Here is a 16,505-nt window from a genome sequence, read left to right on the forward strand (position 1 = left end):
TGCATGTGCAGCAGGATTTTATTTTTTACGCCGACTTCACATAAATTCTACATATCGTTTATATAATAGTGTTACTTGTTACGTTATATGGAAATACTAAAAACATGTGCAACAACCGAATGGTAAAAACAACAAAAAACAAAAGAACCACACGAATTACTGAAAACTATAAGATAAAAATTGCACAATTCGCAGACGACACGGACAATGCATCATTTTTGATTGCAGTAACACCATGAAATTAAGGAAACAAAAAATACTAAAGACACATTCACTGTATACGCAGGTTCTTGTGAAGATAGGGAATACAGCTCAATACGTAATATGACAGTGCTAATTATGATTAAGAGAAAAGCACAATTAGAAACACTATGTCAGCCCGAAGATCATTGCAAGCATTTTGCTGGAGAACGCAGCAGTTTTTACAATGTTTAGTTTACAACTGCTTTTACAATAGAATAAAAGCTAGTCTTAAGGGTGAATAACAATAAAGCAGGGGCATTGCTTCAATAGCAAATGTGTATACTGTTGTTGTGATGATTAGTTCAGCCACGAAATATATGGACACAATACAAAAACGATAAAACATGTATAAAATTTTCAAAAAGTAATTTCTTGCACCAATGAAGTGATACGCAAAGAAGTAACTTTCGTTTCAAATAAAAAACGTCGTCACAAATGATCTTTTAAATTCAGTAACTTGTATGTACGTGTGCCGCAACCAACTGTTCCATCACAATAAGCAGTCAATTTGGATTTGCCTTAGTCCGAAATTTGGATTTGCCTTTGTTGGAAATTTGGATTTGTTTTTGTTGGAGATTTGGACTTGACTTTGTCGAAGATTTAGATTTGTCTTTGTCGGAGATTTGGATTTGATTTTGTTGGAGATTTGAATTAACGTTTGTCGGAGTTTTGGGTTTGTCTTTGTCGTTAGCTGGAATTTCAAACAACTCCCTCATACTGAAGTCGTCGTCAAGAGGACCGTTGGTGGATGCTATTTTTAATTCTTCCAACTAACGTGAATAAACAGTAAAATGTTCGAATTCACGAAAATAATTTCCATTACATTAAGTTACGATAGACCAAATTAAGTAACGAATTAATATTAATTAATATTAAGTAACGACAACCAAATTCAATTATAATAAATTTTGTTTTACCCATTCAAAATTCCTGACTTTTACAAACATAATACACTCAAAAGTGTTTCAGTTAGAAATATTAAAAAGATAAAAAACAGTTGAAATGATTAGAATTATCTTTTACAAAGTTAAATTATTTCAAGCGTTCAAAACAAAACTGCTTACGCTGAGACGCTCGTGGACGTTTTCGTAGGCAGTGGTATCCAATTTCGATACTCCGTGAAGACTAAAGTCATAGAAAAGTTTCTTGAACAGTCTGATTAGAATCTTGAATTGATAAAGATGAAGCCGTGAGTCGTCCCTCTCAGCCAGCCAAGCAGCAATCTGCTTCACTGACAAATCGTACCAACTCTAAAAGAGTAAGTTGATAAATTGTTTGAAAATAATAACAAGAACCTTTTAGAACCAACGCAACCAGGTGAAGTTGCGGAATAATTTGCTAAGGTGCCCGTACTGCATAATACAGTGCGTGAGACATTTCAGACAAATCTTGCCGGTAGGTCTGCAAGCTAATTAAGAGCACCAACGTTGCGTAAAGAACGCAGGGTGCAATCATTATCTCCAACCGATTACTTACACTTATTTTTCTAACGGTATAATACCGTGTTCTACTTTCTTTTCCTTACTATATGGCAATTCGACGGGGCCTAATTAATTTATGCGGAGAAACGCATCGGTTTGGAAAGGTGACTCACAGCGAGAAATGAAGAAGCCAGTAACTCGTCAGAGATATTGCTCAGCAAGATTTCCAGGTTGCTATCAGTGAAAAGCCTGAAGCTATCAGCGAGTTCCATGCCCGGTTTCTGGAATAAACATGTGTGATGAGAAAATGCAACACCAAAAACAAAAAGTTCCGTTTTTAAGTGAGATGTGTATTTCGCAATTTAATCGAGTATTGTGTAATTAATATGTGTCTATTTTAAACAGTTTGATGAAAACTGTGCACGCTATAATAATATATAGAAGTGAATGAAACGTTAAATTTATTAAGGACTCACAGTCATCGTAAGGAGAGAAGCGGTAAGAGATCCTTCGTCATATCTTGATAATTTGTTGAGAACAATTTCCAGGACTCTAGTGAGCTGAATATAGAACAGGTTGATTGTGATTTATTTATAACTTTTAGATATATTATATTTTTTATTCTCAGTTTTTAAGTTATTTTTCTGTACTCTCAGACATTGAAAACGCCAAATTATAACTAAAGATGTCTAAAAACATAATAGGCCTACTTTTCAATAAAATCTATGATTAGGCGGAGTCTTAAAAATATGCCACTAAAAGTTCAAAAAATCTTGATTCTGTAATGCTTTATTTTCTCAAAATATAAAGCTGAGAATGTGCAAGATGTAACTGGAATTGGCACGAAGTTATTTCCTTCATGAGATTTTCCACAATTTCGACAGGACTTAAAAATGCAATCACCTTAACACCCATTGCTGTCTTCATTTTCTCCTTAACACTTTCTAAATCTTTATTAACTTGCTCGTGGTAAAGGTGTTCCTTCCCCGAGGCGTCTATCCCAGATGCGCAGATCCTGTTCAATTGTTTACTGCGGAATGGAGGAAAAAATTCGAAAGTTACCTTCTGAGTTCTGACGCTAACACCTTTTCACTTAACAACGATAAAGCATTCCTAGATATAGATGACGCTACATAGAAAGCCAAACCTACGGTATTTATACAATTACTGAGTAAGGTTTGTTACCTGCAGTGAATAACTGCATTAATAAATGTGACTAGTTGGGGGGTGACTTGAAATTCCAAGGACACTCGACAAGCTTCAAGGATGGCCGTGAATCGTTGAAGTATCCTAAAGGTAGTAGGACGAGGATGAACGAAAACGTTAAATTGAAACTATGCAGCGTTTCGGTTAATTACACAGCATATTTTAGTTTAATTTTGCTTGTATTGCAAGGTGTCCTGCATTCACTACCACCTTGAAGCGATGCTTTCAATCATGTCGGACGACAATAACTTCAAGCGATGTTCCAGGTGATTGGCAAAGACCGGATCTTGCCAATCAAGGTCCTTGATAAATTTCTGAAGTGCTTCTAATTTGCATATCACATCGTCTGCTACGTTGATTGGGCTAGAATCAGGTAATAAAGTAAAATTGGCTTGCAAGACTCAACATAGGAAACAAATTTAACTAATACGTCAGATTCTCGCGAGGTAAAATCCAGCGGTAAATTATGAAACGAGCCATTTAAAACAAGTTTATAATAAATTTTCAACTGAAACCTGGATTTTTATAAAACTTACTTATTGGAAGCGTATCCCTCTTTGCCGAGTGCTCTGTGAATGGTTTGAGCGATTGAGGACTCCATCAGGTCAATGTACCTTATCACAAGAGGAGCAAATGTTCGCTGAATGTGGTGGTGGAATTTACCGGACTTTAAAATGGCTTAAATGCAACAAATGAATAAAAGCGAATTTCAGTTAAAGTGCTTAAGTCACTAAATCGATGTGAGAAACTTCGCCGAACGAATAAAATCCCATATAGCCTTTGTTAAATTACGTTCAACGTATCATACGTTCAAAAAGTGAAATATAATTACATACGTAAATGTAATTGCGCCAGAATAATCAATACTAATAACATTTTGAACATGTAAAACTTAAATAAATGATTTAGAATAATAAAATATTTGTATTCGAACATAACATACTGTATCTACTATCTAGGCGACATAATGAACACTTGAAAACTTAACAAAATACTATTTAAAGGAAAGAAAATTATAGCCAGAAAATTCCTTGTTTGAATTTAATTCAAAAAGAACTTACCATCGTCTTTGAGATAGCGATTGAGCTGGTGATACAAAGTGAAACCATCCCACGTGTCTGGTGGTTGTTGGCTCAGGACGTTGTCCATGTCAACGGCGAATAATGACCAGAAGACTTCTGCATGTTCTTTCATCAGGTCACTGAACCATGCAAACGCCTGATGACATGTCGCAATGTTTTCGGTTAAAATTAAAATGAACGTATGTGTTATTAGACGAACTGCGACGTGGAAATTACTCCAAACAAAGAGGTTACTGTACCCTCGATTGGTACTAGATTACGATAAAATGGATTTCATGTTTAAGTTGTGGATAGGAACGTAAAGCGATACGCAGCTCAAGCCAGTTTTACATTTCATTTCCCTACTTGAAGGGAAATTGTGAAAAGATCCTTTTCGCTAAACTTCAAAGACACATTGCACAGTTTACACATCACAACAAACACATAACAGATATAAGCAAACAAACATGCAAAAATTTGCTGTAAATTGCAGCAGCTGACCAAAATAATTTCCAATGTGACTGACATTATACTGCGACATTTTACTCACGACAATTCATGCACATACCGATAAAGACGTGAATTTATTACTCACAATTTAGTCATTACTCACCTCTTTAGCCTAATAAGTGCATGACAAATACCAATGTATCAATATTAACTGCTATAACAGAAAACCTAAATACTTATAATCACCAAGAAGCATTTTGCTTTAAAAATGGATCAAATTATTGATTAAACTCGCAAGCAATTTCATTAGGACTAAGCATGTAACGCAATCACTCGAAAAGCATTCCATTGATCAGAACAAAGTAATTGCAATTGATTAGATCGATTGAAATGCATGTGCGTGTGCCCAGTCATGCCAAAGGGCGTTACCTCGTAGTGGTGCTCTTCATTTTGCTTCAAAACATCAATGCACAACTCGACAAGTTGGGTCAAAGCGTTCAGTTGTTTCGTCGGATCTTCCTTCAGGTTTTCTACCAAAAATAATGAAGTATTATACGTTTGGTGAACACCGTCACAAGTTTTTGCTGTTATACCTACATTTCGTCACAGGTTTTACGATGATTCTTTCACGATACTGAAAAAACATGCGCATTACTGAGATATAAAGCAATCTGTGCAACTGTATAGTCTGATTTGTCGGTTTGGTGACACTTAATCACGCGACACTTAATCACGCGACGCTTAATCACCGACACATAATCACTAGGACATTTAATCACGCGACACATAATCACTAGGACATTTAATCACACGACACATAATCACTAGGACATTTAATCACGCGACATTTAATCACACATTTACAATGTTTATTTACATTTACAATTTACAGCAATGTTATGCATGGGAAATGTAAGCAACTGCACGAATATAGACTAAAATCTCGCTTGACAGATAACGGTCAACTGTGTTTTGCACGCGCAGTTTCAGTGCCTTGTACCGCATTGGAATAGAAGGTTGAGTACCATCAATTCCTTGCAGAAACGTTGCACGTTGCATTTGTGCACGTTGCACGTTGTGACAATAGAATAATGTTAGATATTACATAGGTTATACGTAGCAATGCAAAATGACATGTTATTTCCTGATTGGCTAATGTGTTTGTATAAAAACTAAGGTTTGGTTAAAATCTCCCCTTCTTGTCTCTACACATAATATCAGTTTTACCTTCTGGACTGTTCATTACTGAATTGGAGTTATAGTTTTGTTTAAATGTGAAAAGATGATGAAAATGTTTCTATTGTGATACAACTTACTTCGGACAATATAACAATTAGACTTTATGAAGCTGGTGTTGATTTAAAGAAACATTATAGAGAAAGCCGGCGCAACGGAGTCAAAGACAATTGTCGGGGAGTTCTAAAAGAAAGACTAATAGCCTTTGGCTTTAGGCCAACCTTAAAAGCAATCCACATCGCCATTCCCACAGAGAGATGCACACGAGCTTGAATTACTGAATTTTCCTCACGCTTTTCCGACATCCAAGTGATTATGTGTCGCGTGATTAAGTATCCAAGTCGCGTGATTAAATGTCGCGTGATTAAGTATCCAAGTCGCGTGATTAAATGTCCTAGTGATTATGTGTCGCGTGATTAAATGTCCTAGTGATTATGTGTCGGTGATTAAGCGTCGCGTGATTAAGTGTCGCGTGATTAAGTGTCGCGTGATTAAGTGTCGCGTGATTAAGTGTCGGTACAGCGATTTGTCAGTCGCAGGAAATGAAAGAAGGTGCCATCAAGTACTTGAGCATATGGTACCAATAACATTCCCATCATTCTTTACCTTCTATTTTAGCATTCTGCGACACCCTAGTATAGTTGACCATGGCAGCGTCTTGCAAAGATTTCTTGATCGCAGCTCGGACCTGTTCCTCTGGTATGGGAGTCACGATGTCCTCCATCATTGCCTGGAAACATTCAAACCAACGTAATTATTAATCAACTTAAATTAATACCCGAACTCATCCGAGACATACCACGAGTATTTGCACTGCATTATCAGCGACATTAACAGCTTTGCAATAAAACTAAAAATCTTTAAGGTTTCTTTGCCTAAAAATTCGTTTAAGTTTTAGTCTTACCCTTTCAAGAAGGGATAGTGTTGATTTAAGATGTCCATGGGGTCTTCCAAAGGGGAAGCAGTATCGGAAATGTGCGATCTGATGCATCAAATGTGCCTTAAGTTGTTCTCGCATTTCGTCGAATCTCTGCTTTTCATCAAGTGTGACTGTGAATAACCCATCGGGCCTGTAAAATAAAAAGATATAGTGACAACCTTTGTGTATTTCTAATGAGTTGTTCCAAAACCATTTTAAAGTATAAAATACATACAGAGCCAATTGGTAACCTCTTATATATTATCAATCAAAGACATTTCAAAAAGCGCAATCTGAGAAAAAAATTTAAAAAGGTTCAACTGAATAAAAATAACGCAATAAAGAAACACCTGTTGCCACACACATGGCTTGCACAGAAAGCAAAACTGTAGTGGAGCAATGTAGGGTCAATCATCAAACCGGAACGAGCACGCTCCAAAAGATCTGAATAAATGAGAAACAAATTTATCAAAAAGTTCTTTAAAGACTATTTTATCCAAACAAACCCGTCGTTTGACAACCCCGGTGCTTTTAAATTATTTAAAGCAATAATTTGTAGACAATGTGAAGTATTCTGGAATGGAGAGAAGTAGAAATTATGTCTTACCTGCCAAATAGCACAGATGTCTGTGACAGCCCCTGACGCCGTACCTGGCACAGTATTCATCAAGAACAAACACTTGACCTGGCGAAAACCAACCCTGGACCAACATCAAATCGTTTTAATGCAACAACACACAACAACATGGGTGTTTTAAAATTCACACATAAATTGTTTATTAAGTGTTCCATAAATGTTTTTAGTTACCCACCATACAGGAGTAGCTGTCGGTAAGTCGATGGTCAAGGGTCAAACGTTGCAACAATTCAAATAGACTTGAATGATCATATTTGCAAGGGTCAGCAGCTATGAAGTTGTCCATGCCATGCTTTCTTGCTCGATCAGCATCTTCAGTGGATTGTTCAGATTAAACGTTTTATAAAAGTGAATGTTATATTTGAAACAACGCAATTAAATAATGTAAAAGTAGCATAAATTTCTACAAAACTGGTAAAAAACGAGGAAAGTCCAAGTTAGTGTTAATTAACCAAGGAAGCCAATTAAACTCTGATTGATAATAATATATCATTCAATTATATATTTCAATCGTTTGATATTGGAAACAAATAAACAAACAACATTTCGCCATAAGATCGAAACTCAGTACTAGCAACTTTCAGCAAACAATTAATTGTAATCAAAATGAAAATGTCCACTGACAAAATTGAGAGACTGGAGCATCAAGCTGTCTGTGTTTTCCACCGTCAAGCTGACCACGTTTTCCTTTTTCAAGCTTTTGAACTTGGGTGGGCGGAACTGGTTTGTGAGATTGACCAGTTGCGCGGTACATAGCCTGAACCCACAATATCCGGTCTTGTTCATCATTGCTACAAGTTGTGAAGAAACATACACATTTTAATGATATTTTAATTTACGTACAATTTTAATGATATTTGTAAAAAATAAAAACAAGGGCTTGGATTAGAACGAAAATACATACAAAATAATTACCTAGACAATCTAAAAACTTAAAAAACCATATCAACTTTAAGTAAATGAGCTTGTATAACTTATTGCATTGCGGGATTAAACTACCTTGCAAAGGTAACTAAATCACCCTCTTTTACAGCATTGAAAAACGCACGGCCACCTTCATGGTCAAGTTCGGGAACCGTGTAATCAACAGTGAACCCATCAAGCTGCATCATTTCATTCGGTTCTGATTTCTTCTCTTGGTAGCTGCACATTGCGAAGTTGTATTGGCTCACCTATATGAGTGCAGCAACATGCGAGTGCTTGAAGTGAATAACTTTCCATGAAACACCAGCAACGAATTTATAATTTATAAATTAAAGCACAACGCATTAGTTATAGGTAAGAAAGTGTCAAAAATTATCCCCACCACTTACTTGGACAAGTATGAAATATCTTTTCTTCCATTTCTTCCACACAGACCTCCCTTGAGCCCACAAGTAGCCACAATGCTTCATATTCAAAGGACGGTCCATTCGAATAGAAAGTTTAATTTTTATCTAAAAGCAGTAAGAAAAGTTTAAAGACACACTAAATATGCGACAGACATAATACAAGTGTAAATTATTTTGTTTTCATTTTTTTCATATATATATATATATACATACTATATATTATAATTGTTTTAAAAAATATCAGTCTTTACGCATGAAAAACTACCTGTTGATCAGGACTGTTCTTGGACACAACCATGGGATGCCATTCTGGCGTTTTAGGATTGTTCGGAGTTGGATGAAGAGTAAGCTATAACCAACAATTATATATAACTTCTTTGATGACAGCAGTAATTATTATACACCACACTACTGAACATATGTTGCGCATAACTACAAGCGGTTAAAAACCTTTAACATTGTCTAAGCTTACTTCATCGTGACCTCAAAGGTACAACATCTATACTGCTTTAAATCATAAGTGGTTAACAGTTAACACAGTTTTGCAGGTCTCCACTCCAAGAGAAACATATAGAAAAGTGACCTCTGACCTTTCCAAGTTCTTTGTCATCAATAGAAAGCATGCTTGTGTTTTCCGCATAAAGTTTAACTTTCACCAATGGCAGGGGATGGGTCGTCGTGAAGTCGCCTTGGGTGTCCCAACTAAATAAACAAACTGATTTTTACTATGACGCCACACTTCCAACTAATTATTCATCACTGACTTAATTAAATCTTATTTAAATTTCATCAATTTTAGCTGATGTATGCTTTAAGGCGTTGCATGACTTCACTTCATACTTTTGATAACTAAAGCTTGAACCATTGATTAATACATTTGAATTAGTAATAGTAATAGTAAACAATGGTGGAAAGATCAGAATTAGCATTCAAGCACTAAATAAAATGTATAGACTTGGCAGGAAAGTGAAAAAAAGGAAAAAATACACTACATACAAAGATACAATACATAAAGAACCGAATACATTCAAATCATGCAAAAAAAGTCTTAAATACAACATTTTTACAATATTTAGGGATTTTTATTTCACAGCTTTTTTCTTCCCAAGAGTCGTTTATTAATTATCTTAAATTTAAAGTCCATGTTTTACAATTTATATCCAAATTTGACAACAAAGTAACAGACCTTTTCATTGATAAAAGATTACACTTAGTTAATGAGAAGAAAAATTATGTTCAATGTCATTTAGTCATCATAATTCATATTCAACATGCTTTTGCTTCAATGAACGTTATTTTTGTATTTGGAAATTTTCACGAATGACAACAATTCGGCACCAATAAACATGCCTGTATAAACTTCAAAAAAATCTAGATAAAAGTGCATTTTTTAAAAGTTATGAGAGAAATGAAAAAAACAAGTAGAAAAGCGGAATAATTAGCCTAAGTTAAGTCCAAAAAGCCTGAATTTTTAGGTCTAAAACCTAAAAAACATATAAGTGGACCTAAAAATAAAACGAAAAAGTGGGATAAAATAAAACTTACATTGGGTTTGATGCTTCCGCTTGATCTGTCTGCAGCTTCTCTCCACCATCAGCTTCCATTGTGCAATAAACAATCCTGTTCGATGCAAGTGATTTTATTCCTTGAACTTCAATGACCACCACCTACAACAAAATGTCATTACCAAATTTCATTGTTATTCGCACATACAATAGAAGCAAGAGTTTGCTAAGCTGTTTCCTTGGTCCTTAACGGGCTGTCTCCAGTTTCAGGTGCAATGTCACATAAATGTAATTGTAAAGTGTCACATTACATAAAACAAGATTAGTTCTGATCGCATGTGTATGTCATGATACTACGTTTTGGGTTTGGTGTCACAGGTCTTGGATAAACCATATGGCATATATATATATGGCACCTCGAGTGTGAACTGCAACACCACGTCCGCTTTAGAAAGTGAGACATCATCATCTGCTGGTTGATTGAGTACCGATATGGGTCTGAAAACTCGCAAGGGATAAGATCTGTCGTTACTTCCTCGTGAAACAGGAAGTGATTCGAGATTTGACATGAGTAAGCCAACCTAGCATGGTGATGATGCCATTAGTTACAAGGATTTTAGAGAAGCTATCAATAGCATAACATATGTTGAATGTTTTAAAAGGTAACTCAAAGTTGCCCTCATATTGTTTATTTTTTAATTCAAAAATGTATTCTTATCTCTTCTATAACCTCACAGTCTATAATTGTGTGAGTAAAATCATAAAAGGTAATAACTGTACTCTATGTTAAAGGTACAAAACAAATATATTGTTTAGAAGTAGTAAGTGTAGCATGGTGACTAACTTACTTGGGAGGCTAATTCGTCAGAATACTGTCTCTGCAGAGACTCCTCACTTTCTTCTTTGAGTCTGTAGAATTTTGGAAATCGTCTTCGAGCCTCTATTTTTTCAGCAGCGTTCTTTCTTCCATCGAGCTCGCGACGTATTGCAGCCGCCTGCTCATCCGGACTATCGAGCTAAAGGAAAAGAAATGTAACATAATCTTGGAGCTGGAAGAAGATATGAATCTCATTAAATGTTACAAAATATTATCCTGGGTGCAAAAAGCAGATTGAGCAATGCAATAAAACAGAAGATGTACTGAGGGTACTCATTGTTATAAAAACAAAACAAAACATAACTTATTCATCCAAAAATACATGCTAAATCACTGTGTCTATTACTGCACAATACACAGTAACCTGTCAGTTACCCTACCTGACAGGCATTGTATAACAATTGATGTTCAAATTTTTTGATTCCAAGAATATTCTGGAACATTTCATAAAGTTGCTCCTTGCTCAGCATCAACTCTGATGCTGCAGATGGAGGAAGCCGACTGCCAGGGCGACGTTGGTCTTCCTCCCCTCTATAGATGGCATCAAATTTGACCATCCATGAGGCTAAAACCTAAACAGAATGTATCTTAAAGCTCCAAGAACGTTTTTATCTCCTTGCGGTAAGTTTAAATTGGTTATAGCAAACTCTATGGAAGACAAACTGTGCCGTATTTTGAGTAAAGCTAAGCTTGATAAAATGCAATGAATAATGCATTTTAAAGCTTCAAGATAGCACTGAGTGCTCTAAGTGGGAGTAGAATAGAGACAACTTAGAATGCATTCAAACTAATCAACATAATGCAACTTTATGCATCTAACAATTAGGTCAGTTTTACATGTATGCTAACCGGTCATAATAAGTACCGTACCAACAATTAACCAGTACATTTTCGTTTCGATAAAAACTACTAAAAACAATTATTAGCACTAATCGGCAACCATGGCATTTTTTGCAACCAATAATAATGCAAAAAAATTAACCAAAAATACAACATTAATATGAAATAAAACAAAAAAGTGAAAAAACTGTACGTAGGAAATATGCTTTTTGTTTACGTGTAAAACTGATAATGTGTAATAACTTATTCAATAGAAAAATATCTGCATAAAAACGATAAGTAATAACTGCTTAGCTGCAGAAACAAATATATGCAATCAACTAAACTGTTTCCTTGCTGACGCCCTCAATCTCGGGAAGGTCTTTGACACGTTGCTCGATATTATTTTTAAAAACTTCTCGAAAATCATTTGCAGAACAACCTCCACTCTGCACCATCCGAGCAACTCGGTCGCTCTTCACGAACACCTGAAACAGTAACATTTATGACTAATAATATTGGATACATGTATGATCTATGGCAATGATATATATGTTGATAGAGGTTTCGTTTCATGGTACGAGCTGATGTTATTACCTCAAAGTAATTGGAAACTGCATTGCAATAAGCGCCATCTGCTGAAATTTGTGTCCCACCTTTCACAAATAAAGCAAATCTTTCCTTGATAGTTTGCAGTTGCTGTTTATTTACCTAAATAAAATTACATATATATAACTTAAAGCATATTGGACAGGTCAATCGCAAAAGTTTACTTGGCTAAGCAAAACAAATGCATGAATAATTAAAGTTCTTTTAAACTAAATGCAGTAGATATTATATGATTTGTATCATGGCATAAAGAGATTTAAGAAAAGCTTTTCAATTAAGAAACAAAAGCCATCTAGCTCTTTTAGTGGAGGATATTGATCCAGCTACTCTTTAATCAATAAACCAATTGGGTCACAGAATTCCCAATTTAAAAGGTGCCTAACACAATAAATGGCTAAATGTGCCAACCCAAACACAAAACAATGACAAATTTGTGGTCAATAAAATGAAAATATAATATAACTATTATTATATAATAAGCTTAGATTGAAAATGTAACAGTTTATACCGAATGTACCGAAGCAGTTTATTGATACTATAATGAAATAGATTCTGCATATGTATGTTGTGAACTGCATATTGCTGCAACTACGTGTGCGTCGATAAAGACATATGAAACATATTTCCACCAAGCAGAAATCAATAAAGCAATGACATGGTGCATCAGTGAACTGAAAAATTTCATGCAATGTTCACTAAAAAATACACATTCTTGTTATCAAGCTAATCATCAAAGAATAAAATCAGTACAGCACAATGCTTTCCCTTACTAGAAATTTCTGTTTCAAGTGTTGTGTGAAATTACTGGTGGGGCATGACTTAATGAACATTGTTTTGATAATAATATGGTAAATACTAAGTTACAAATCTTGTACAATATATAGTATGAGTGAATTATATTTCCAATTGCAAATCAGTTTGGCTGAAAAGAAGGCACCTTATCATTTTTTAAGTACCAGTACGATGAAAATTTTAAGATAGCTACTGGCTGATTTCTTGCATTGATTAAATTTTAATATAATCTGGTCAATGAAGACAGACCTACAGTACCTACAATATTTATATGCTGAGGTCCATACAATTTGATACACAGCTTATATAATCAGGGAGTCATGTGGGAATTGTAAAAATTAATGACTGTTACAGCATAGTTACTCTCGTTGCAGTTTTAATTAGTACAGAGATGCCCATTCCAGCAGTAGCCAGTTTATTACTTGCAAAAACAGACTGATGCAAACTATTTCGTATTTATGTATGAAAATATACAATATTTAGCACCACTATAACAAGCTAATAGTATATGCAGACTGCAGAAAAAAACATTGCAGCAAAACAAAATCTTCCATTTATGTATATAAAAACATAATGGAACTTAGTGAATCGCATATTAGTTAAGCTGATGTTACTAACTATCTTGTTCATAAAAACATCAAAATTGAATAGTATTTTTTTAGGGAACCTGTATGCAAAATTTCCAGTTATGTTGTGGAATTTTGATTGACAACCATCCTAATAATGACACTGCTTCAGTTAAGCAAACACTTTATTCCAGTCCTGAATTATTTTGTCACCATCTCAGTTTTATAAATGCAGTCACTTGATTTTCAGTCCCCAATGTAGGATTACTATGTTTAATCAACTCGCTAAAGTTTAATCTAGAATAATGTGAGTATTAGGCTACTACATGCTGCTAAATAAAAAAAAACTGATAGACTAATAAAAGACAAAATCAGTGAGTAATAGTGACCAATTTTTGAAAATGCTACTTTAGTTTAACTAATGGCTGTACACTTTGTATTGTTCCCTGTGAAAATCTTTGACATGGTTTGCCACTAAAGTTCCATGAAACCTCAACTGAAAAACAATCAGTTGGGCTAGCTCTAATTTGTTGTTATTAACGCCAAGCCAAAAATATACCTTTGTCTGTCGCTTTGCCATGTCAGTTGGTTGCTTTGCATTAAACGGGTAGGATATGCAGCGAATAACAAAAACGTAAAGTTGCAATTTCATCCTTCGCTCCTCTTCTTCATGCTGTCGAGCTTTTGCATCCACTTCTTCGCTTGTTATTGATGGAGATGGAGAAGTTTCTCGCAAAGAGGATTGAGTGCTTTCCTGCAAAAGTCACAGAAAGTCAAATTCAAAACAGCATTTTTGTTGTTGACGTTAAACAATGTTTTGCAAAACTGTGTAAAACTACTTTCTGTTTAACAAATTGTGCATTGCCGCATACAAACTTGCTTTTTGTAAAATTAGAAATTTTTTTAGCAAAAGTTAAGCTAATCTTGGCAAAATAAAATATTAGAATATTATTAAAAAATCAGTAAAGTAGAAACTTGGGCCTAGTGAGTTGCTAAAGTGAAATTGAAAGTATTAGTTTATAAAAATAACTATATATCATGAACATAAAATCATTTCTATAAAACAAACCGGGTTAGAATTGACTGAATACAAGTCTGCAGTCCTGCTTGGGGATCTTGTTGGATTTTTCTGATTCTGAGATGCTATTGTTGAACTTGAGGTTTCATCAATAGCATCTTCAACATCGTCATCCTCGTCACTTGATGGGCACATCATTTTGTATAGCCAAAATTAATCTTAACCCCCGGGTTATAGTACGAAGCCTATAGCTTAATGTAAAAACAAATCATGAATTACATTTCATGAATCTGTAAAGTGGCATTGAAGAAATCGATTTTAGCTTGTTAAACTTTATTGCAGTATTATGAACCGTCGTAAACATGAAAAAGTTTGGTTCGCATATTAACAAATCAATAAATCTCATATTAACAATGTAAGTACCGGTATTAATGACGTTTGCTCATTTTCCAACAATAATGAGTCATGGATTTAAAAATTTATTTGAGCCAGTGGTGAAATACTGTGACTACCATCTTATAGCACAATCAAAAAATAAACCCTTTCCGAGTTACTGTGTGGGTGGTAAGATTTTTTCGATCAAGTATTCTTAACAATGGAAATTATTAATCTACTTTGATCCTTTTTCAAACTACAAGCGTTCTGGTCATTGGATTGTAAAGATTTCGTTCAGGTGAGCTGTATATAAATTCTTTTACACGACAAAAAAATATTTGAAAATGTGTTTCCTAGTTATAATTTTACAGTGGCATATACCTTTTCAGTACAGATACCGTCGGTACTTTTGAAAAAAAATACCGAATCTTAGTACCGAGTAACTTTTTTCAAGAATTTTTAATCGGTCCCGGTACTTTTCACATGATAATTTCAAAATTTTAACAAGTCTGTTTTCAAAAATACATGTGAATTAATCCTTAATACTAATTTTACCATTTGTTGATCTTTTTTGATATAGAAATGTAAAGTAAAATTGCAAGCAATTAACGTCACATATGTTTCGACTTGGAGTAATCTTTACCGGGGACATAAATGCGGCAAACAATGCATTTGCAGCAGCATGTTTTATACAAAAAGTACGGGTACCGAGTACCAACAAAGTATGATACTAAACTACTTTTTTAAAATTAGTACCGAATACCGGAACTGTAAATTTTGCGAAGTACGGGTACCAACGGTACTTTCCAAGTACCAACTGCCCACCTCTGTACAATGGTTTGAGAATAGGTCATCGAAAAAATCTTGCCACCGAAAAAAACATGGCGTCGGTAATTTGGAAAGGGTCTATTCCAAAGATAGGCAAACTGCGGCTCGCCGACATGTCTTTTGTGGCTCTTCTAGCTGAATAGTAATATTCATTATTGTTCAATATCCATGCTTTATTTACCGTATTTGTGATTACACTACTGATTTTACGGCTCGCTAGGCCTATTGCTGTTTGCAGTTTTCCGGAAGTGACTCCTCATAGAACAAGTTTGCCCACCTCTGGTCTATTCTATTATAGCTATCTTGCTTGTATTAAGCCCTTGGGCTTTCTCACTTTTTCTGCTCGTGTGTTTTGTTGTCCTATAGGGCTATAAGCATTCTAACTTTCGCACCGCACAGTTAACGGCGAAAAATAAAAAATACAATGCTCAGTAACTAGCCTAGAACCCGCCTCTCCTGTTCAGTGGTCCAGCGAACAGCACCGAATTCGAGTAATACAAAACAAAATAGAGTGACCAATTCACCATAAGTAGGTCAAACAGCCAGCAATATCGGTACAAAGTCATATCGGTACACTTTTGCAATTGTGCTTTCGGTACAAGTTTTTTTTCT

The 16,505-nt window shown here is 35.0% G+C and overlaps 1 protein-coding gene across 2 annotated transcripts; it reads right to left on the minus strand.

Moving 5' to 3' along the window:
• Window positions 1-14,991, minus strand: LOC143459271 (calcium-dependent secretion activator 1-like). 2 transcript variants are annotated; one of them, XM_076956346.1, is made up of 28 exons: window positions 14,742-14,990; window positions 14,232-14,426; window positions 12,303-12,416; window positions 12,053-12,193; window positions 11,267-11,458; window positions 10,858-11,025; window positions 10,426-10,590; window positions 10,050-10,171; window positions 9,095-9,206; window positions 8,770-8,853; window positions 8,487-8,609; window positions 8,173-8,345; window positions 7,798-7,964; window positions 7,349-7,485; window positions 7,144-7,237; window positions 6,887-6,980; window positions 6,522-6,687; window positions 6,224-6,347; window positions 4,811-4,911; window positions 3,932-4,088; window positions 3,407-3,548; window positions 3,081-3,233; window positions 2,850-2,954; window positions 2,568-2,694; window positions 2,141-2,224; window positions 1,838-1,945; window positions 1,308-1,493; window positions 1-1,013 (listed from the first exon to the last, which is right to left on the minus strand). In XM_076956346.1, exons 1-28 carry the CDS (start codon window positions 14,886-14,888, stop codon window positions 747-749), a joined length of 3,948 nt encoding a protein of 1,315 aa, XP_076812461.1. In that variant the 5' UTR covers window positions 14,889-14,990; the 3' UTR covers window positions 1-746. The 2 variants fall into 2 exon arrangements, 1 of the variants encoding a protein (XP_076812461.1); XR_013117750.1 differs by lacking the exon at window positions 1-1,013 and having other exon boundaries at window positions 1,460-1,493; window positions 2,497-2,694; window positions 14,742-14,991.
• Between the last annotated feature and the right edge of the window lie 1,514 nt (window positions 14,992-16,505).

This window comes from Clavelina lepadiformis, chromosome 5 (assembly GCF_947623445.1).
Source record: "Clavelina lepadiformis chromosome 5, kaClaLepa1.1, whole genome shotgun sequence".
NCBI lineage: Eukaryota > Metazoa > Chordata > Ascidiacea > Aplousobranchia > Clavelinidae > Clavelina > Clavelina lepadiformis.

Bases quoted from the DNA above. Each gene is read 5' to 3' on its own strand.
- LOC143459271 (XM_076956346.1), bottom strand. From the start codon at position 14,888: ATGATGTGCCCATCAAGTGACGAGGATGACGATGTTGAAGATGCTATT. The intron at 12,194-12,302 runs GTAATAACATCA...TTACTGTTTCAG, and splicing joins CAGTTTCCAATTACTTTGAG to GTGTTCGTGAAGAGCGACCG. The intron at 7,965-8,172 runs GTAGTTTAATCC...CACAACTTGTAG, and splicing joins GATTTAGTTACCTTTGCAAG to CAATGATGAACAAGACCGGA.